Source organism: Arvicola amphibius, chromosome 10 (assembly GCF_903992535.2).
Source record: "Arvicola amphibius chromosome 10, mArvAmp1.2, whole genome shotgun sequence".
Classification (NCBI taxonomy): Eukaryota; Metazoa; Chordata; class Mammalia; order Rodentia; family Cricetidae; genus Arvicola; species Arvicola amphibius.
In genome coordinates this window covers 76,071,896-76,093,436 of record NC_052056.1, presented here as the reverse complement: position 1 = coordinate 76,093,436, position 21,541 = coordinate 76,071,896, and the positions used below count along the sequence as shown (strand labels likewise).

The 21,541-nt window shown below is 48.7% G+C and overlaps 1 protein-coding gene and 1 non-coding gene across 3 annotated transcripts in view; both read right to left on the bottom strand.

Annotated features, from left to right (window-relative positions):
- Positions 1–3,565: 3,565 nt before the first annotated feature.
- LOC119825837 lies at positions 3,566–3,667 on the bottom strand. The gene has a single exon (XR_005287302.1). It is a non-coding gene; the product is annotated as a small nucleolar RNA U13 (small nucleolar RNA).
- Positions 3,668–3,867: 200 nt separating this feature from the next.
- Positions 3,868–21,541, bottom strand: part of Tango2 (transport and golgi organization 2 homolog) — a 43,033-nt gene continuing 25,359 nt past the window's right edge. For both annotated transcript variants that reach the window (XM_038346114.1, XM_038346113.1), the window contains exons 3-9: positions 19,208–19,296; positions 15,895–16,014; positions 14,704–14,818; positions 11,418–11,488; positions 7,045–7,198; positions 5,760–5,864; positions 3,868–4,726 (exon numbers count right to left, since the gene is read on the bottom strand). In XM_038346114.1, the coding sequence (XP_038202042.1) occupies positions 4,606–4,726; positions 5,760–5,864; positions 7,045–7,198; positions 11,418–11,488; positions 14,704–14,818; positions 15,895–16,014; positions 19,208–19,296 (775 nt within the window). In that variant the 3' untranslated portion in view covers positions 3,868–4,605. The remainder of the gene's footprint in view (positions 4,727–5,759; positions 5,865–7,044; positions 7,199–11,417; positions 11,489–14,703; positions 14,819–15,894; positions 16,015–19,207; positions 19,297–21,541) is intronic.

Genomic DNA, 21,541 nt, shown 5'->3' with positions numbered 1-21,541 from the left:
CTCACAAGTGTCTGTAACTTCAATTCCAAAGGCTCCAATTCCCTCTTCTGGACTCCCTGGGCATCAAGCACCATGTGGTGCACAGGCATTCAGGCTACACTCATACATAGAAAACTGTCCTGAACCAGACACTCCTGTTAGTTCTAAAATCACAACTTACCTCTTGATTAATTATTTTGTGTTTTGAGACAGGGTTTCTCTATATTACTTTGGTGGCCCTAGAACCAGACTGGTCTCAAACTAACAGAGATCTGCCTGCCTCTGCCTTCTGAGTGCTGGGATTAAAGTTACCACACCTGGACTACCTCTTAATTTTTTTAACTTTGGTTTTTCGAGACCAGGTTTCTCTGTAGCTTTGGAGCCTGTCCTGGAACTAGCTCTGGTAGACCAGGCTGGCCCTGAACTCACAGAGATCTGCCTGCCTCTGCCTCCTGAGTGCTGGGATTAAAGGCATGCATTACCACCACCCAGCAAGACTTATTTATTTTATGTGCATTGGGTGCTGGGAACTAAACCCAGGTCCTCTGCAAAAGTGACAAGTGTTCTTAACTGAGGAGCCATCTCTCCCAGCCACACAAGAGACTTTTGAACATGAAAACTAAAAATGCAAAGTTGCTTACAGGGTCTTCACATAGTGAGTGCTCAAGAAACAGAACAAAATGGACCAAAACTAAAAGCAATGTATTTTATCAGCTAGAAAAAGACTCATGCCGGCAGTGGTGGTGCACACTTTTAATCCCAGCACTCGGGAGGCAGAGGCAGGTGAATCACTGGTAAATTCAAGGCCAGCCTGGTCTACAAGAGCTAGTTCCAGGACAGCTAGGACTGTTACACAGGGAAACCCTGTCTCAAAAACCCAAAAAGAAAAGAAAAAGACTCATTTCAGGGGTGGGGGGAGGGTCTGTGGAGGGAGAGGAGGGGGTACTGGGAAGAGGGGAGGGAGTGGGAATTTGGATTGGTATTTTTTTTAAGTAATTAAAAAAGGAAAAAAAAGACTCATTTCACTCTGGAGGAAAAGGACCTTACCATACGTTTCTAACTACCTATTTCTAACTATGCTACAACACTTGAGATTAAAGTCATGCATCTCTTGTTTTTTTTTTCTCTGTGTAACAGTCCTAGCTATCCTGGAACTATCCAGGATGGCCTTGAACTCACAGAGATCTGCCTACCTCTGCCTCCCGAGTGCTGGGATTAAAGAGGTGCATCACCACCACCTGGCTAAATAAAGTATCCAGTTTTTATTTTTGTTTTGTTTTTTTCGGGGTGGGGGAGTCCCAGTCAGGGTTTCTCTGTGTAGATTTGGAGCCTGTCCTGGCAGTTGCTTTGTAGACCAGGCTGGCCTTGAACTCACAGAGATCCACCTCTCTCTGATTCCCTAGTGCTGGCATTAAACATATGCACCATCTGGCCAAGCATCTCTTACCTCAGACTTGTGTCAGCTGCTTCTGACAGCACATCCATATGGCCGTGGTTAAGACTGAGTCATGCTCTCACCTTTGACCTCACTGGTAAACAAGCACCCTAAGAAACTGAGCTTGAAACTCCTGACAAGTCAGGCATAGTGGCACACACCTTTAATAACAGTACTGGGGAAGTTAAGCAGACAGATCTCTGTGAGTTCAAGGTCAACCTGGTCTACATAGTGAGACCCTGTTTCAAAGACACAAAACAAAAAATGACTTGACAAGATTTCTATCAACTCTCACTTTTTGTATTTCTTTGATGCATTTAAACTTATGTATTTTAAAAGTTGTCTAGGATATCCTAGATGATAAAAGGGCAGTCTTGGTTTTAGTAAAGCTACTAATGGCCTTTCATTAATCATGTTTTTGTTATGGCTGTTGCTCACTCAGACCTTCTTCTGAGCATGTTTAAAAGGTTCAAATGCTCTTTTTTCCTTCAAGACAAGTTTCTCCTTAAAGCCCTGGCTGTCCCGTAACTTGCTATGGAGACTAGGCTGGCCTCGAACTCACGGAGTCTACTGTTTCTGTCTTTGTGTGTGTGTGTGTGTGTGTGTGTGCATGTGTTGTGTTTGAGTGCAAGGCATGTGTGCCATAAGAATGTGACAGAGAACAACTCAGGAGTGGATTCTTTGTCCTGAGTTCCAGGGATTGAACTATAGTTGTCAGCGAGGATTTTTTCCCTTGCAAGCTATCTCACTGGTCTGAGATTTTACCTTTAAACAGGTCTCTGCCCAAGACATAGTAAAAGGGGGCTTCACTTACCTTGCAGACATGAAAACCCGAGTTTAGTTTTCAGAACCCTTGTGAAAAAGGACTGGGTGGAGTGGCATGTGTTTGTAATTCCACAGGCAGAGGGGTGAATTCCTGGAGTTCACTGGCCAGTAAGCCTAGCTTACTTGGCAAGTTCCAGGCCAGTGAGGGGCTCTGTCTCAAGAGAGGTGGGGGGAAACGGGAGAAGTGGAGAGAGAGGAAGAATGTGTGGTTTGGATATCTGAGGAAAGAGCTCTTCAGGCAGGGGACAGTGGATATAAAGATCCTAGTGCATGAGCTCTGAGGAAGGGACCTGAGCTGAAGGTAGGACCCGCATGGAAGGGTGGCGGGCTTGCAGCGCTCCTGGAGGCAGCACCTTGTCCCAAGAGGCAGCACTCTGTCCTGGCCTCATGTCCCACTTCCTCAGCTGTGTAGGTAACTAAGGGACCATACAGCCCTTTCAAGCTGGGTTCCTCACAGGTAAAGCTGTATTCCTTTTTTCATGCTGCCACAGCAAACCCAGTGGTAATGAGTACCTCATTCAGAAGCATGTTTGGTTTCACTTTTATGTGACAGTGTCTCACTAGGTATCCCAGGCTGGCCTCAGTCTCTGCAGTGCTGGGGACACGCTGCTGAGCCAGACACTTGTTTAGAGTGCTGGCAGCTGGTGTCTGGATGGAGGCTGTTGCAAAGCTGTGCAAGCTCTGGGCACTGGGATGAGCATCTCCTTCAAGGCAGAGCCTAACTTAGGCTACAATCAGAAAAGTAACACTCTTGGGCTGTCCCTTCCACAGGAGACCACTGAGGAGGTTCAGGCAGACTTGGGGCAGAGGGCTCCACGGCAGGACAGAGGTAGACACCTGAGGGGTTGTTCTCCATGAGTGGAAACGGGTATAGAACAAGGGTGACAGGATCTACAGCAACCTGTGGGGGCTCAACCAGTGTGATACTCAGTACCTGTCTTTTCTCAGGCCTGGGTGATGTTTTGTCACCTGTTCAACCTTGGTTTCAATAAAGCAGTATTTCCCTTGGACCCCAGAGGAGGGTGCTAGAGACAGGAAAGGTGAAGTCTTCACTAGAGGAACCAGCAGCAAATACATTCAGTCTGCGACACCCAGTTCAGATCCACACGTGGCTCATGACTCTGAAATGCCAAGACAAAGGTGGCTGCAGATGTACAAGGGAGCCTGAGCTATGGGCTTCTTGCTGGCAGGGTGGAGGTTCCCAAGGTCTGGGGCTAAGAACATCCCCTGGACCTCTAACTCACCCATTCCCACCATTCTCTGGCCCCAGGACCCACAGGCTCACTAGCTCTTCTTCTATGGACTCCCTTTCCCGCCCCCCACCCATGTCAGATGGGTAAAGTGCCGATGTCATACCCAGGTTTGTGGGAGTCACATGTCTCCCAAAGGGATGAACACCTAGTCATAATGCTTATGAACCAAAAGGATCTTAGGGACTCCTGAGGGAACCCTGGTGGTGGCAGCCCACATAGGTTCACCAATAGGTTCTCTCACACCCTGGCCTTGCCTGACCGATAGGCGTCCACCAGTGCTCCTGAGGTTATGTAAACAGAAGAGCACTGAGGGGCATCTGACCCACCATGACATTCTGACTGTTGCCTTCACACGAAGGAAAAACTGAAACACCCTTACCCATCACAAGCTCAACATTTTATTATCAACAGCTCATGTTCACATGAAGTCCAGCTTGTGAAGAGGGAAACGGGAGATGGCAGGGGCTGGCTTAGCCACTTGCTGAGATGGTCCTGCTCAGAACCCACAATGCCTGCTGGGCAAGCAGGGGTCTAAGGGATCCCAGGGCCCACACAATGGGACTGACCAATGCACACAGGATCCCCTAACACACAGAACTACAGGATCTCCAATCCATGTGGGTTTTTCTTGTGCCATGTTCGGTTTCTAACACGACCAGCTCTCCTGAAGGAGCCTGTCTAGCCATGAGGAACTGAGGCATCGTCACGCTCTGCACTCAGGAAAGGGAAGGCCAGTTGCTAGAAAAAGCCTGCTTCTGTTATTTGTTCAGGGAAGCGATCACTGGCCAAATGTGTGTGAAGTGAGAGGCACTGCCCTGCTAGTCAGCCAGGCACACACATGTATGTGTACATGGTGGTGGTGGTGGTGGGACTGAGCATGAGGTGCGGCACATGTGTATGACACACCCAGGTCCGACTCAAACCTAGTGTTCAACTCTGCCATTCCCCACTGGCACAGACAAACCCTGAGCTGGGTATGAGGCCAAGTATTGGTAACACACAGATCAGAGGGTCCTGGTCCTAGGGATGCTGGCAGAGTCACAGACATGCAGTGTGGCCATGGAAGGTTTCTATCTATGCTGACCCTTGAGGCACAGCATCCTTGCAGTGGGGCTAACTCTGTAGTGTGAACTCATAGGTGTTGGTCTCCCAGCGAGAGGCATCTTTGTCCAGCATGCTTCGTTCTGTGAAGGTCACATGGCCATCTGCATCCACAAGGATGATGGTGTTGGTTCTGAAAGAAAACATCCGTTAGCCCCAATTCCACCGTTCAGAGCCACAGCTGGAACCAGACCTGAGGCACAAAGGGTAGGGTAGGCTCATCACACCAAGGACTGAGCTGGCTACTCCTCTTTTTTTTTTTTTTTTTTTTTTTTGAGACAGGGTTTCTCAGTAGCTATGGAGCCAGTCCTGGAACTCACTCTGTAGACCAGGCTGGCCTTGAATTTAACAGAGATCCACACCCTCTGCCTCTAGAGTGCTGGGATTAAAGGCATGCATCATTACCACCTGGTCTCAACTCTGAGGACAAGAGGGGTTCATCAGGAGGGGCATCTGGGTTTCCTGGCCAGTCTCATGATGGGTCAGTCCTGTTACCTCTGCTCTAAAACACCCCATCTTAGTCTGACCCTTTTCCATAGCAAGAACCAATTCACTACATCCCTCACAGAGTTGGAGAACTGACAACTCATTATCCCACTGGCAGGACACCAGGCTTCCAGACACCTGGCCATGTCTGGCTCTCTAAGAGGTTAAGCTCTCAACTACTTGGGGCACATGACCTGTTTACCTAGAAAAATCCCTCATGTCCTTCTTCCAGCACTAGCCCACGCTGTCACCTGGCTCACTTTCTTCGTTCTTTCAGTGCACCCTCTGGGGAACTTTCATGTGTGAGCCCCTGTCCTTCAAGTAGGGTGGGTACATATAAAGACCAGCCCATACTGCCACTCCAGCATGTAAAGCACAGGCTTTGAAGAATCAATGCCAGGGCAATGCCAACATTCCAAAGCCATCTTTGGCTTCTTTGAACAAGTGAGGCAGGCAGGAGCCCCACCTAGGATACAATGACAGCTTCAGGAAGCCAGAGCTCTGACCCACCCGACCCCATGGGCACATAACCTGTAGGATCTGTTCAACCTGCAGTGGAGTCTAGAGCAGACAGACTCTGGAATGCACTGGATTAGGGGAGGTGCCTAGCCATGGCCAGTTGTGTTGTGGGGGACACCCAATGGGAAGGGAATATGCCCAGCAGTTCCAACCCTGATCACCTGGTGCCATAGGTGGCACAGCGCACACACACGGCTGCATACTTGCTCAGAAAGGGCTGTACATACTCCTGGCCCTGGTCCTCAATGGCTGGGTCTGGCAGCTGTCTGGAAGGATAGAGGTCCAGAGAAGCTGTTAGTCCCCTATGTGCCTATCTGTTGCCTGTGTATCTGAGGGGGCTATTTGCCATGTTGGCAGCCGGAGGTTCCTAAGGATGCCTTGGCCTTAAAAGGCTGTAGGGAGAGGAACTATAGGCTTGTTTATAACTTGGGTCCTTCTGCTTTGCTGCCATTCCACCAGGATCACTTATGACTCCATCACTAAGTCTAGGCATCTTGATGGCACATATACTCTCTATTGTCTCTTAGCGGTACCCTGTGGGCATCAGTCAATAGTGCCTCTTTAAGCCCTGAGACTCACCAACCAGCACATCTTGTACCACGACTATAGTTATCAATAAGAACAGCCAGAGCCATAATTGACCTAGCCAAGTGATTGAGGACCACGTGGACTCATGGCTGAGCAAAGCCCAGAGCATCTCCACAAGAGGGCAGCTGATGCTGAGGATGGAGAATGATGTTATGGTTCAAGGTCCACAGGAGCGTGAGCAAGGCCAGGGCAGTCCTCACCCTGTGGAGGATGAAAGCGTGGCAAAGGGTTCCTTTGAAGACTGCAAGGTGAGTAAGATGGAAGAACACCAGGCCTTGTGTGCACAAAGTGGCCAAGCTTAGATGAAAATGGGAATAAGTATGGGACTGTGTAGGAACAAATGCCAGGACTCTTGGCTGAGGACCAAGTGCCCCATGAAGAGGTCCATGAGCATGGAAGAGGGTGGAGGGTGGTCTGGTCCTGCCAGGGACAGGAGTGTCAATGCCTCATGCTTACCTCCAAGGTCACTGGAGGCAGGGCACAGCAATCAATGTCAAGTCCTAGGCCTGCTCTGACTAGCTTCTGGCTTCTCTGACTCTTCTCCCTAAGGTTTGCTGAGTAACTAGAACCTTCTAGACTATCACACTAGCCCTCCTTGTGTAGAGGGCGACCAGACCTCAGAGAATACCCAGTCCCCCAGAACACAGGCCCCTGGAGCACCATCTCATTATCCAGGGCCCCACTGCATCCCGAGAGGAGTGATCTGAATCTTGAGGAGGCAGAGGATAACAGGTCAGGCGTGCTGTGCTACAGCTGGGAAGCTACTCTGCTCATCTCCACAGGCCTTCAGGTAGCAAATCCTGCCTTTCTCCCTGCCCTAGGCCTGTGTGGCTGCCCCAGGGGGACTTGCTCACTTACGCCTCCTCATTGCTGAGCACATCTAGGAGACGGGTGACAAGGGTGTCCTTAGGGAGTGCCTCACTCTGCTCCACCACTGCCATGAAGAGTTGTTTGCCAAAGCACAGCTTCCTCCAGGGCGTCTCCAGTAGGGCATTGCTTAGCCCATAGGTTCCTGTAGGAAGAAGGTCAGCCTCGCCATGTGGAGGCCCAGATGGCTTAAAGTCAAGCATCTTGAACAAGCCACTAGTGGAAGCTGAATCTGATGTAGGACCAGCTGAGGCCCTGGAAACTTACTCTGGCTCTGCTGGAGCCTCCCAGGCCAAGCTGTCAGCACCGGTGTCACGGGCTTTTCTTTCTGAAGTAGCTTGCGAGACCTCTATAATGGTGCTGGGTAACTGGGCAGTCACAAAGACTGGAGTTGGCCCTGACCTCACACCCTATGCACAAACAAAGGACAACACGATGGCTCAGTGGGTAAAGGCACCTGCCACCAAGTCTGATGATCAGAGTTCAAGCTCTGGGATCCATGGTGGAGAGAGCTACACCTGCCAAGTTGTCCTTTGACCTCCGATGTAAGCTGAGGAATGGGCACGCAGGCAGGTACACACACACGCACAACAAATAAATGTTTGAGGCAAGTTTGTTTGTATGAGACCCAGACTCCAAAAACCAAACCAAACCAAAAAAAAGGGGGGGGGAGCAGCTTTAGGATCAAGTGTGGTGGCATGTATCTATAATCCTAGAACTCAGGAGGCTGAGGCAGGATTGTGGCAGGTTTGAGGCCAGACTACACAGCAAGGTTCAGGTCAGCCTAAGTTAGAGCGAGACTCCCAAAGTACACACACACACACATAGACAGACAGACAGAAAGAGAAAGAGAGAGAGAGAGAGAGAGAGAGAGAGAGAGAGAGAATATATAAATTTTAAAAGGAAAAAGCTTCATGACCTTCGATTAAGCAATGATTTATTAGGTAAGACAATAAAAGCATAAGCAACAAGATAAATGAGACTTCATGTAAATTTAAAGTTACTTATTTCAAAAAAAAGTGCCAAAGAAGTTAGATAAAACACAAAATGGGAAAGGACTTCTGTGAGTTAGGTATCTGATGAGTGAGATTTGTAGATTATATAGAAAGAACAAAACTTTTAGATGGACAGACTACACCTGTAATTCCAGAATTCAGAAGGTAGCAGTGGGAAGATCAGGAGTTCAAGGTCATCCTTAGACATATACTGAGTTGGAGTCTAGCTAGCCTGAAATTCATGGGCCCCCGCCCTGCTTCCCCCTCACTCCCACCTAAAAAAAGAAAAGAGGTGACAGGTAATGATGTTAAAGGTAGAGAACTTTGCCTAGTATGTCAGAGGCCTTGGGCCTGAGTCACAAGCACCTCATGTTGGGGATGGGATGGGGGTGGGGGACAGAAGGCTGGGAATATAACTCAGTGGTACAGTATGTGCTCAGCATGCTTATGGGCCTGGGTTCCATCCCTAGAACTCTCTCCCACTAGATTCAGAGAGCAGCTAAGCCTTGGTGAGAGTTTGGGAAAACAGGAAAGCAGAGAAGTAAAATGTGCAGCTGCTTTGGCGAACCACGTGGAAGTTCCTCCAAAGGCTCTAGGTGGAGAGAGGTGTGCTGGGCCGGTGAGATGGCTCCAGGTAAAGGCAATTGAAAACATCAAGTAAGCCAAGTAGAAGTCAGCTTCCTCTGCTACATGGCTGGTTCTGTCTGAATGAAATGTCCGGAAGGCATACACCCCAAGAGATAGGAGAGAAGAAGGAGCAGCTCGGGTGGGTCTGGGGTTTTTTGGTAGATGGTGAAAAATTTTGGAATTACCTGGAGCATTCTATGTAAATCAGGCTGGCTTTGAATTTACAGAGATCCGCCTTCCTTGGCGTTCTGAGTGCTGGGACTAAAGGTGTGCATACCATGCCCAGTGCATCATTTATTTTTATTTTATTAATTTATTTGGCTTATTGAGATAGTATCTCACTATGTAACCCTTGCTGGCCTGAAACTCACTATATAGAACAAGATACCTAAAACTCAGAGATCCGCCTGCCTTCCAAGTGTTGGGATTAAAGGCGTGCGCCACCACTGCCTGGCTTCACATTTGATTGTAAATGAAGTCCAGACTGACCTCAAACTATGATCCTTCTGCCTCACTCTCCTGAGCATTGGGTTTCAGATGTATACCACTCTCAGCTTATATGAAACACCCCCTCCCCCCGCCCAAACACCTCTTAGGTAAGAGGCTTGTCATGGAGTTTTGGCTGGCTTTGAACTTATTTTGCATATCAGCCTTGTTATTACTATCTTTTTGCCTTTACCTCTCTAGTGCTGGGATTATAGGTGTGTGTCACCACAGCTGGCTGTGTGACAGAGTTTACATGCAAGCATATGAGACTCATCTCAATAAAGGTTTGGCTTTTTGGGACAAGGCCCCATTCTGTAGCCTAGGCACTTACTATATAGTCACTGCTGGATTTGAACTCAGAGCAATTCTGCTTAAAAGTGGAGGGCTGAGGGTTTCCCAAGAGTGTATTTAGTAGGTGTGAGGGCCTGGCTTCAGTTCTCATCACTAGAATAAAGGGGACACAGATCAAGTAGGGGCACACTCAGGGATAAGTCATGACGTAGACGGAACGAGTGTCTACTGTAAAGATCCGGCAGAAAATAAGCTGCAGTCGGAGTTTTCAGCCCTGAGAACAGTAGGCCTCGTGTCCTTGCCTCCAGCCACTCTCCCAGAGGCCTCTGGGCCACTGAGGCCGACTTCTGAGGTACGAATCCTCTTCAGCGGGTCTGCAGACCCCAAGAAGCTGAAATGAAAGGGCTCTGACCTGGCAGGAGTTGAACCCCTGTGACTGCCTAACTCAGGACTTCAGGGCAGGCATCAGCTGGGAGCGCAGCTGCCCCTGCCCTGGGCTTGCGCAGGAAGGCAGGATGGACACCACCAAGGGAAGCTCAAGTAGCCACAGCCGGCAGAGAGCTCTGGGTGAGAAGTGCACAGGAGACCTAGTGGGACTGAGCAGACGCCACACTCTAGGTGTGAGCTGCCTATTCTAGGATCTCATCATCCCATGGCATCCTGGCCTGGACATACCCCATAAAATGGGGGGAGCTCTACAGCCCTTTGGCCAATCTGGGGCTCAAACAGTTCCAGAAAGTCTTGAAAAGCTGAAGCCAGCACTGGCATGAACCAGTGTATGTATGAGTTTTGTTGTGAAGCAGGCCAGGACTACAGGTCTCAGCATTATCCCTGGAGCTAATAACACAGGCAGGGTAGGGCTACTCAGCACTCCTGGGGGCAACTCCCCACTTCCCTTGAGCTACACCTGGAACACAACATTTTGGGCCTACCACTGGTCCTCAATGGGAAGGAGTGACATGTGTCCTGCAACCTCATTTAGTAATCTGCGCCAACTGCCTAAGAAAGACTCCGTGACTTAGGGATGCAGAAACTGTATTAGGAACGAAAAGTGTCACACACAGGAGGGTGTGAGTGCTGCTGAGGACACTGACTCTCTGCCTAGGGTAGGGATACCTATTGGTATGGGTCAATGGCAGTGTAGGGACCAGAGGCAGTGTCCAAGGCCCACAGACCCAAAATGTTACCAGCAAGGGATTGCTCACAGGCTGTGAATGAAGGAGTTGGCCCCAGGAGGTTAGTTCACCCTGTGCTGTGCTGGACCCCATTTGTGCTATTTTCTGTGGGTCCTGCTCAGTCTTGGCACTAGACCTGGGACAAAATACAGACATCTCTTTTTCCAAAGTGGCTTATAGGGCCATGTGAGTATATGTGTGTGAATGAGTGTGTGGGGGGAGAAGGAGGAAGGGAGAGAGAAAATGTCAGCTCTGGGTGGAGGCAGGCAGCTGGTGGAAAAGGCTTCCAAGAAAAGACAACACCCAGGGAAAAGAGGGACAGCAAGCCCAGCTGCAGAGACTGTAGTACAGACTGGGTACAGGTGTGGTAAGAGGAGAGTATCCAGGAGCTAGGGCAGGGAACATGGGACAAGTATGGCACTGGGTGTAGGAGGTATGCATATGAAAGGAGCTGAAGTATGTGGTATGTGTGTGTATGGGGGAAGACACTAGGTGGTGACCCCTATGAGATGCTAGCTGAGTTTTGGGGGCTAGGACAGGGGTCCAGAGCAAGTCAGCATCTCCCAGTGTAGTAAAAGCCCATGGGAGACTGCATGCAGATGTGGGCAGGTGCAGGCCACAGTCCTCTACAGACCACATGAGACACATTTAAAAAACGTGTCAAAAAGTAAAAAGTCAAAAAGTCAAGTTCCAGGAGAACAAAGCAACAATAGCCTGGTCTCTGAAAAGAACATGGTATTCCCAACTTAGGAGCAGCTCCCACCCTGTCTGGACACCAAAGCCAGCTCACCTGGTGCCAAGACAACAGGCTCAGGCTGCCCCCGGTTTCCATAGTAGCAAACGACATCTCCTTTTGTTGTGCTGTGAATGGAAGCCAAAAGCCAGACAGTCACATGGGAGCCACAAGCAGCCCTGTTCCCAGCATTTCCCAGTGATCTCACCTGCCTTGCCTCTAGCTCAGGCTAGTGACCAACACAAGGACAATGGCCCACTTCAGCCCAGCTCAGGGCCTGGAAAGCTGGGCCACGGAGACACCAGCCCCTGTCCATTCTCATAGGTACACTCCTGGCTCTCTACTGGGACCAAAGTGGAGGAAGCAGCAGCACTTGGGAGACAGAGGCAGGCGGATCTCTGTGAGTTCGAGACCAGCCTGGTCTACAAGAGCTAGCTCCAGGACAGGCTCTAAGGCTGCAGAGAAACCCTGTCTCGAAAAACCAGAAAAAAAAAAAAAAAAAAAAAAAAAAAAAAAAGGAGGAAGCAGATGTGCAAATACCTCACAGTTTTCTAACACGGATGTTATGATAGCTGCATGCCACCCCCAGCCCTTCTGGTGGGTCACGGCGGCCACTGTATGGCCCATCTCTAGGTGCTTCTGACAGGCAGCCCCAGAGTAGGCTTCCGAACAAAGTGACAAAAGCTATCTTCTCCTACTGTAACATTTCACAGCTACACGGCTGTAGCTGCTGAAAAAGCCCCAATTCCTCCACGCCACAGGAAGCCTTTCACTGGAACTCAGAAGTGAGTGAAATACCTTCCAATGGACAGTGACAAGTGGGGGTGTTTTTGGTTATCACGATGATTCCTCTTGCTCCCCCTGTCCAGCAGTCCGCAGTCTGGGTTCACACCCCTTCACATTCTTCCTCACTCCAGCCCTTGCAACTTTCTGAAGATGTTTTGCTAACAAATTTTGAAGATTTTGTTCGTGGGAAATTTTTTTCTTCAATTTTTTTTTTTTGTGTGTAAGGACCCAAGGAATTGGGTACCTATGCCAGGGTCCCTGTCACCCTCGCCAGGGACTAGATAAAGTGTGTGTATTGGGGGGAACTGTCCAGGGATAGCTGTGACCAGGACAAATATCTCTCCATTGAAGGCTTGTTTTCTTTCTCTCAATCTCTTTAAGAGTCATTTGACATAGATGCTGGGAACTGAACTCCTGTCTTTTACAAAGACTGTATGCACTTTTACCCACTAAGCCATCTCTCTAGCCCCAGGTCTTGGTTGCTGTTTTTGAGACAAGGTCTCACTATATAGTCATAGCTGGTCTGCAACTCTTTACATAAATCAACTGGCCTTGAACCCACCAAGGCCTGCCTGTTCTCTGTCTCTCAAGTGCTGGGAGTAAAGGTATATAGCACCATGCCCAGCTTAGACCTTGGTTTATCAGTCCCCAACTGCTACCCTCAGTGGGATTGCTCTTTAGTTGAATTCTGACCTTTCAGGGTCTATAGCAAGGAAGACTGCTCAGATCTCCAGAAGCCCAACTGCAGAAGCCACTGTGTATCTGCCCAGAGAACAGCTGAAGCTACCGTTTATCTGCCCAGAGAACATGGGAAGCACCGTGTATCTGCCCAGAGAACATCAGAAGCCACTGTGTATCTGCCCAGAGAACTACAGAAGCCACTGTGTATCTGCCCAGAGAACATCGGAAGCCACCGTGTATCTGCCCAAAGAACATTGGAAGCCACTGTGTATCTGCCCAAAGAACACTGGAAGCCACTGTGTATCTGCCCAGAGAACAACAGAAGCCACTGTGTATCTGCCCAGAGAACATGGGAAGCCATTGTGTATCTGCCCAGAGAACATCGGAAACCACTGTGTTGTATCTGCCCAGAGAACATGGGAAGCCACTGTGTATCTGCCCAGAGAACATGGGAAGCCACTGTGTATCTGCCCAGAGAACATGGGAAGCCACTGTGTATCTGCCCAGAGAACATCGGAAGCCACTGTGTTGTATCTGCCCAGAGAACATGGGAAGCCACTGTTTATCTGCCCAGAGAACATGGGAAGCCACTGTGTATCTGCCCAGAGAACATCGGAAGCCACTGTGTTGTATCTGCCCAGAGAACATGGGAAGCCACTGTGTATCTGCCCAGAGAACATGGGAAGCCACTGTGTATCTGCCCAGAGAACATGGGAAGCCACTGTGTATCTGCCCAGAGAACATGGGAAGCCACTGTGTATCTGCCCAGAGAACATCGGAAGCCACTGTGTTGTATCTGCCCAGAGAACATGGGAAGCCACTGTTTATCTGCCCAGAGAACATGGGAAGCCACTGTGTATCTGCCCAGAGAACATGGGAAGCCACTGTGTATCTGCCCAGAGAACATGGGAAGCCACTGTGTATCTGCCCAGAGAACATGGGAAGCCACTGTGTATCTGCCCAGAGAACATCGGAAGCCACTGTGTATCTGCCCAGAGAACAACAAAAGACACCATATATCTGCCCAGAGAACATCAGCCTTGTTTTCACCTATTTGACATAGCTACTGAGCAGTCATTCCTGTTTGCATCAGCGCCATGGCTCTGGTCTCTCGGGGCTAGATCAGACACGCATGAACTACTACTGAAAGTGCACACCCAGCTCCATGTTTGGAGAAGAGAGAGATCAGGTTTATGGCCTCCAGGAGCCCCCAGAGTGAGAAAGGAGGATGGCAGCATGCCCTCCTAGCGCCCACTCCAGGGCTTCTTCCTGACCATTGCACCTCACTCAGCTTCCACAACCAGTCAATCTAGCCATGTAGTTCTGGAGTGACACAGGACACACATACACAAGGGATGCTCACCTATGGACCTGTGGACCTGCCCCTGTGGTAGGAGCAGCTCAGGACAGATATCTGGGTGTAGGATGACAGCAGCTTCCCTCAGGAGGAAACCACAGCTAATAGCACTCACTGACATCAGGGATAAAAGGGAGATAAGGATATTTAACCCACTGAAAGGCCAAGCATATCAAATTTGTGCTCCTATAGCCACATCTCCAACATGAGAACACCTGGGAGCTCAAGCCAAGACAGACTGAGCCAGCTGCTATGAAGCATCCCCACAGGAAGTGATGGGGCTGGAGCTGCCCCAGGAGGCACTGTCAACTCCCAGCAGCAGTTCTGTCACTGCAGGGAGCCGGCAACCATACACTGTCTCAAGAAGCTCTGAGCTCTGGGCCCTATACTCAGTCAGTGGATCTGAGACAGGCTAGGCCCTCAGGTGTTTGCCAAGCACCCCTCAAGTGAAGTCCCGGGAAAGACCACCGAGCTGACTGGGGCAGGGAGCTGAAGACCGAGTTACCAAGGCAGACCCACCTCAGGTCAGCTGCTATGAGGTTAAAGCCGTTGTACAGGTGGCCCTCTGTAGAGACCTTCTTCAGGTAGGAAAGGCTGTCCATGTCACTGGTCAGAAAGTGAGTCACAAGTTCACCTGTAGGCAGGGTACACACATCAATGGCCAAGGCAGCAGGCATGCAGTCCTGCTGTGGGGAAGACTGAAGCAGGGACTCGGGAGGACATATGAGGGTTAACTGCACTGGGGCTCCAACATCTGAGCCAGCCATACCTTGCTAACTGGGCTATTATGGAGAATGGCTTTAAAAATATTTTCTAGGTCTGGGTGGTGGCGGCACATGCCTTTAATCCCAGCACTTTGGAGGCAGAGACAAACCGATCTCTGAGTTTGAGGCTGGCTTGGTCTACAGAGCGAGTTCCAGGACAGCCAGGTCACACAGAGAATCCCTGTCTTGAAAAACAAAACAAATACACACACACACACACACACACACACACACACACACACACACACATTCTGCAGGTAGGAGACAGATCTCAACAGTAAAACCCTTGCCTAGCTTGCTTGATGCCCTGAGTTCAGTATCCACATGGTAGAATAAACAGATGAATGAAAGAAAATAAAGTTCACCTACTATGCCTCTATGTGGAAATTCAGCATCAAGAAAGATGAAAGTCAAAGCTGGAGAGATGGCTCAGCAGTTAAAGGTATTGACTGCTCTTCCAGAGATCCTGAGTTCAGTTCCCAGCACCCACATGGCATCTTATAACAATATATAATGGGATCCAATGTTCTCCTCTGGCATGCAGGCATACATGCAGACAAGAGCACTCATACACACACACACACACACACACACACACACACACATATATTATACATAAATAAATAAGTATCTAAAGTAATAAAAGAAAAATGAAACTCAACTTGCAGGGGGGCAATGACACAGTCCAGGGAGTCAAGCCTGAAGGGCACTCCCTGGCATCATCACATTGGCAATGCCTCCAGCTCTTCTTCCTGTCACTGTTGTGTGAAGGTCACATGAGTGGCTGGGGCACACCAGCAGAAGCTCTGGCTAGGTATCTTCCTTCCTCAAAGTACCAAGTGAGACTTGCCCGCCTCCATTGCTCTGCCAGTCTTACCTAAGCTCCACCCCAAGGTGTCTCAGCTTTGCTCTACTTAGGTCCCACCCAACCCCACAGCTCTCATACCTCTACCACGGGTGTGTGGCTCTTGCTGGGGCTGCAGATAGTTGGTGAGGGCCCCCAGCTTCCCACGTGTGCTGATGCCCAGCCATGTTCCTCCTGCCTTGCCTTCCTCCATGTCGAGTCCTAGAGCAGATGACAGCATTACCATCAGCCAAGTTGCCGTGATGAGTCCCACTGGGACCCTCTGCCCAGTCCTTATGAGACATGTTCCATAGCTCTGCCAGGACATACAGCTCCTCACAGGGTCAGTGCTGCCGCTACTAGGTCCCACACTAGGTTGCACAGGCCCTATAAGCCATAGGAGAGGAGATGGGAGGTATGGCCCAGGTATGAGTATGTGAGAGAGAGACCCTAGACAACAGGAAGTATCCCACCAGACTATTAGGTCACTACACTCAACATCATAGTAAAGAGTTATTAAGATGTCCTATGAGAAAGTGTGCATATGAGTATGTATGTCTAATGTGAGTGTGTTATTTGCACACCTGTGGTGCTGGTACATGTACCTGTGCCCAGGTAGGGGCTAGAGGAAGACACTAGCACTCTCCACCTTAACCCCCACAACAGCAGCTCACTAAGTCTGGAGCTAGGAGGGGCCATCACTCCACAGTGGCCCTGTCTCTGTCTTCTACGGCTCTGGGTTATAGGCAGACAAGACCATGCTGGTGGGTGCTAGGATAAACTCGGACCCTCATGCTTGTGCAGCGAGTACTCTTACCTGATGAGGCATCTCCCTCACCCTAAAATGTCTTTGTTTGAATAAAAATCAATTATAACAGAAAAATAAACATAAAATGCAAACATAGGAAAGACAACAAACTCTATGGTAGAGAGCAGAACCACCTACATAGAAGCTCAAACCGACCCACGGCAAGCCACTAGGCCCAGCAAGAGAGTGGGCTGAGAACTAGAGAATGAACATTTACTTGTTCACTTACTTACTGCTACATTTTGAGTCAAGGTCTAATGTAGCTCAGGCTGGCCTTGAATTCACTATGTAGTTGAGGCTAGCCTTGAACATCTGATTCTCAGGCGTGTTCTGCCTGTGCCTGGTTTCGGCACTGCGTGCTAGGCAAGCACCAACCGAGCTCCCTCCCTAACCCTACTTCGTTTCTGTAAGTCAGAGTCTCAAACTATAGTCAAGAAGGGCTTGACGGGTACCTCACGATGACACTTCTGTTTCAGACTCAAACGTTTTGGGATTACAGGACTGGCTACATCACCATGCCCAGCTCAGAAAATGAAAATTTAACTATACCATTGAAAACACTTAGAGCCCTGAACTGCTGGGCTTAAAAGATCAGGTGTGACTACTGTGTCAGTTCAAAAGAACAGTAACAGCGACTGGTACTGGTGCCAAGACACACAGATCAGTGTGCCACACCCAGTGTGCACCAAGTCCAGAGCAGACCCAACATGTATGCTCAGCTGATTTCAATAAACAATACTGCAATGACTAGGAGGATAAATATCAACTCTTACCTCATACCAGGCACAAAAACTGATTTCAGAGCTGGACAGATAGTTACTAACATACTTGCCTTGCAAGTATGAGGATCTGTCTGATTTCCAGAACCCAGTAAAATTCAGGATGAGGTGGTGCAAGCAGAGAAAGACTGATCGTAGGATCTTGTGATGGGCCAGTCTGGACTAATGAGTGAGTTTCAGACTAACAAGACTTTGTTTAAAAGTCTGAAGTTAGCGGAAGTTGTCCTCTGGCCCCATGCACACATGTACACACACATGTACATAGACTCACACATACACACAATAAAAGCTAATCTGAGACAATAGTCAGACTGTCAACTTAGAGGCTTTAGCAGAAAAACGTTATGGCTAGGGGGAGCAGCAGGCTTCCTGAACAAGACAAAGAAAAACAAACCATAAAAACTACATTTGTGGGGCTGGAGAGATGGCTCAGAGGTTAAGAGCATTGCCTGCTCTTCCAAAGGTCCTGAGTTCAATTCCCAGCAACCACATGGTGGCTCACAACCATCTGTAATGGGGTCTGTTGCCCCCTTCTAGCCTACAGGCATACACACATATACAGAATATTGTATACATAATAAATAAATATTAAAAAACTACATTTGTTTTTTTTTTAATTTTATTTTATTATTTATTATTCTTAAGGGTTTTTAAAAAAGATTTATTTATTTATTATGTATTCAGTGTTCTGCCTGCATGTATCCCTGCAAGCCAGAAGAGGGCACCAAACCTCATTACAGATGGTTGTGAGCACATGTAGTTCCTGAGAATTGAACTCAGGACCTTTAGAAGAGCAGGCAAAGCTCTTAACCACTGAGCCATTTCTACAGCCCCCAAAATCACATTTGTTAAAAATAAAGTATTCTATCCAGGCAGTAGTGGCACTCGCCTTTTGATGGGGAAACTGTTAACCAATCAAGATGAGTAAGTGGGTAAAAGCGCTTGAGGTCAAGCCTGATGTTTGACCCCCATAATCTACATGGCAGATTGAGAGTGTACACATGCACACATACACAGAGATAAACAAACAAGTAAATAAATGTCACTTAAAATAGATAAAGGGTCTGAGAGACTAGAAACAAATGAGGCAAGCCCATGAGCCTCATGATGAGAGAGTCCCCAGGACCTAGCAGACACTGTGATATGAGGCCAGAGTTGAGGATCCAGGAGACTAAGGCAGCCAGAGTTCATGGGACAAAGAGCAGAGAGCCCAGAGCTATTTCCAGAGATTAACTAACTGCATGGCATGGGCAAAAGAACCACACAGAAGGACCATAGCGGACAGTGATCACCGAGGGTAGGGTGTGCTGTCTGCTCCAGAAGTCAGACTGGAAAGCCCATTAACTCCTGGGTTTCTGGGTTCAGCAGTCAAAAATACTTTACTAAAATGGGGGATGGCTCCTTACCTTTCTAACAGGCCTTAAAGCAAAGATCAAACTATCTCTTGACAATTGGCCTGTACTAGGAAAAGCTTACTGATGTCTATTACGAATTCAAAATATACCCAATACAGGCTGTGGGGTGAAGGGTGATACAGATATGAAAATATATGTAGATATACACTCACGACGATGCTCCAAAGACCAAGCAATGTGGTCTGTTCTCACAGGCTGACTATTTCTTCTAGGACACCATAGTATGTGAAAATACAAGGGGCATACTGGTGACCAGATCTAAGATATGCCTGATTCTGGGGCTGGCTGAATCCCCAAAGTCATTCATGCCTACTTATGCATTCAGCGCTGCATGTGGAATCAGGGCCACTACTAGCCTTATTTGTTGGGTGCCACTGTAGACAGCTGCTCACCAGGTGTGAAGAAACACTTACCACTGAGGATCTCATTGTTGTTCCCCCAGAAGTCTGCCAACTTGGAGGGTCTGTTGTAGAATTCATCTCTGTTGGCTGCCAAGATGAGCCTGGGAGAAGAAAGTTCAAGGGAAGCCAAGTGCTGGGGACTGAACTGCATATGCTCCCTCATGCAGCTGCACCTCCAGTCTCTCTGGTTTCACAGTTAAATTTACAGCAGCAGAAACATAAGTAAGAATCCCCCCATTTCTTGCCATACACCCACAGGTGCTCCAGGCAGCTCCTGGAGAGCTACACCCAGAGCCCCTGCTCAGGAGACAGGCGCTAGGAAGAGGTTTAAGTAGGAGGCAGGATAGAGAGGGAACTGCGGAGACATGGGAATGGAAAGGGCTTACGTAGCTCACCAACTCAGGGCTGAGAATTCTAGTCCAGTTACTACTGACTGTTAAGACTGCTGCATAGGGCAGGTACATGAGATGGCTCTGTGGCGAAGAGTATGGACTGCTCTTCCAGTGGACTGGAGTTTGAGCCCAGAACCCGCATCAGGAAGCTCACAATCACTTGTAACTCCAGCTCTAGGGGATCCCACGTATCTGTTGGGGGCACCTGTACTGACGTGCCCATATCCATAAAAATATAAACAATTGCTGGGTGGTGGTGGCACCCGGTGGTGGTGGTGGTGGTGCACACCTTTGATCCCAGCACTTGGGCAGGCGGATCTCTGTGAGTTCAAGGCCAGCCTGGTCTACAAGAGCTAGTTCCAGGACAGCTAAGGCTGTTACACATAGAAACCCTGTCTTGAAAGATGAAAAAATAAATAAATAAATAAGATCATACCTATAGCTTTTTTAAAAACTTTTTTTTATAATTTACTTATTTGTATATTATGTACATTGGTGTTTTGCCCACTCTGTGTGAGGGTGTCAGATCCTCTGGAACAAGAGTTACAGACAGTTGTGAGCTGCCATGTGGGTACTGGGAATTGAACCTGGGTCCTCTGGAAGAGCAGTGGGTGCTCTTAACCACTGAGTCATCCCTCCAGCCCCATACATACACCTTTGAGACAGACCTTTACAAGGCACAGTATCCTACACCTGCGAGATGTGCTTTCAGAAGGCAACAGAATACTACTGCGGACACTGAAGCATGTCTGGGGAAGCCCACACCTGCCTCGAGCATGTCTTGATGCTTAAGGGTCTCTACTAACCTCTCTGCCAAAAATCTCTTCTCAATAAACTCCAACTCTGCTTCATGTTGACTTACCCTGAGATTTTTTTTCTGTGGTGAAGTCAAGCCAGGCATGATGATACACAACTTTAGTCCCAGCACTAGACAGGCAGAGACAAAGGCAGAGGCAGGTGGATCCCTATGAGTTTCAGGCCAGCCAGGGCTATATATTGAGACCTCCATTAATAATAATAATAATAATAATAAATAATAATAATAAATTAAAACATATCCACACTTTACTGCATCACCTGAGTGGACGTCTCTTAGGCTGCTGTGGGAGGCAGCGAGGCAGCATGTAGCTGTTTATCAGCCTCTGCCTGATGGCCATTGACAGGTTCTCACGGCTCAGCTTGAGGAGACAGATCTTCCAGGGCTTGTGGGACAGTCTCCTTTCATGTCATACCCCAAATGAGTCAGGCCAGTAAGGATTCTTCATGGGATTACCAAGCACACACATGGGACAAGTTAGAGGGCAGGGCACTTTCCTTCTTCCTTGTGTCTGCCCTGCCTATTGCAAACACTCAAGAAGACCTAGAAATGTTAGCTTCCATCCAAAGCTTGAGGACACACGGGACATCAGTAGCTCCATCTTGTTTATGGAAGGAGCAAGGAAATGGCCCTTGGGCCCTCTGTGTCTCCTATGGAAGCCTCAGCACTTCTAGACTGCCCTACTCCCTTGGCCCCAGTTCTCACTTATGGCACAGAGTCACCTAGGGTAGGGAGAGGCAGTCACTGTTCTTGAGATGGACTGTGATGGTTTGAATGAAAATGGCCCCCATAGGCTCACAGGAGTGGCACTACTAGGAGGTGTGGCCTTGCTGGAGAAAGTATATCACTATATACTTTGACGTTTCAGTTTCTCAAGTCAAGCCCAGTGGCTCATTCTCTCTTACTGCTGCCTACAGATTGGGATGTAGAATTCTCAGATCATTCTCCAACAGTACACTATGTCTGCCTGCACGCCACCACACTTCCCACCATGAGAATGGACTAAACCTCTGAGCTGTGAGCCAGCCCTGGTTAAATACTTTCCTTTATAAACATTGCCATGGTGTCTCATCACAGCAACAGAATCCTAGCTAAGACACAGTCACAGATACCCACAGAACAATTCTTTGCACCTTC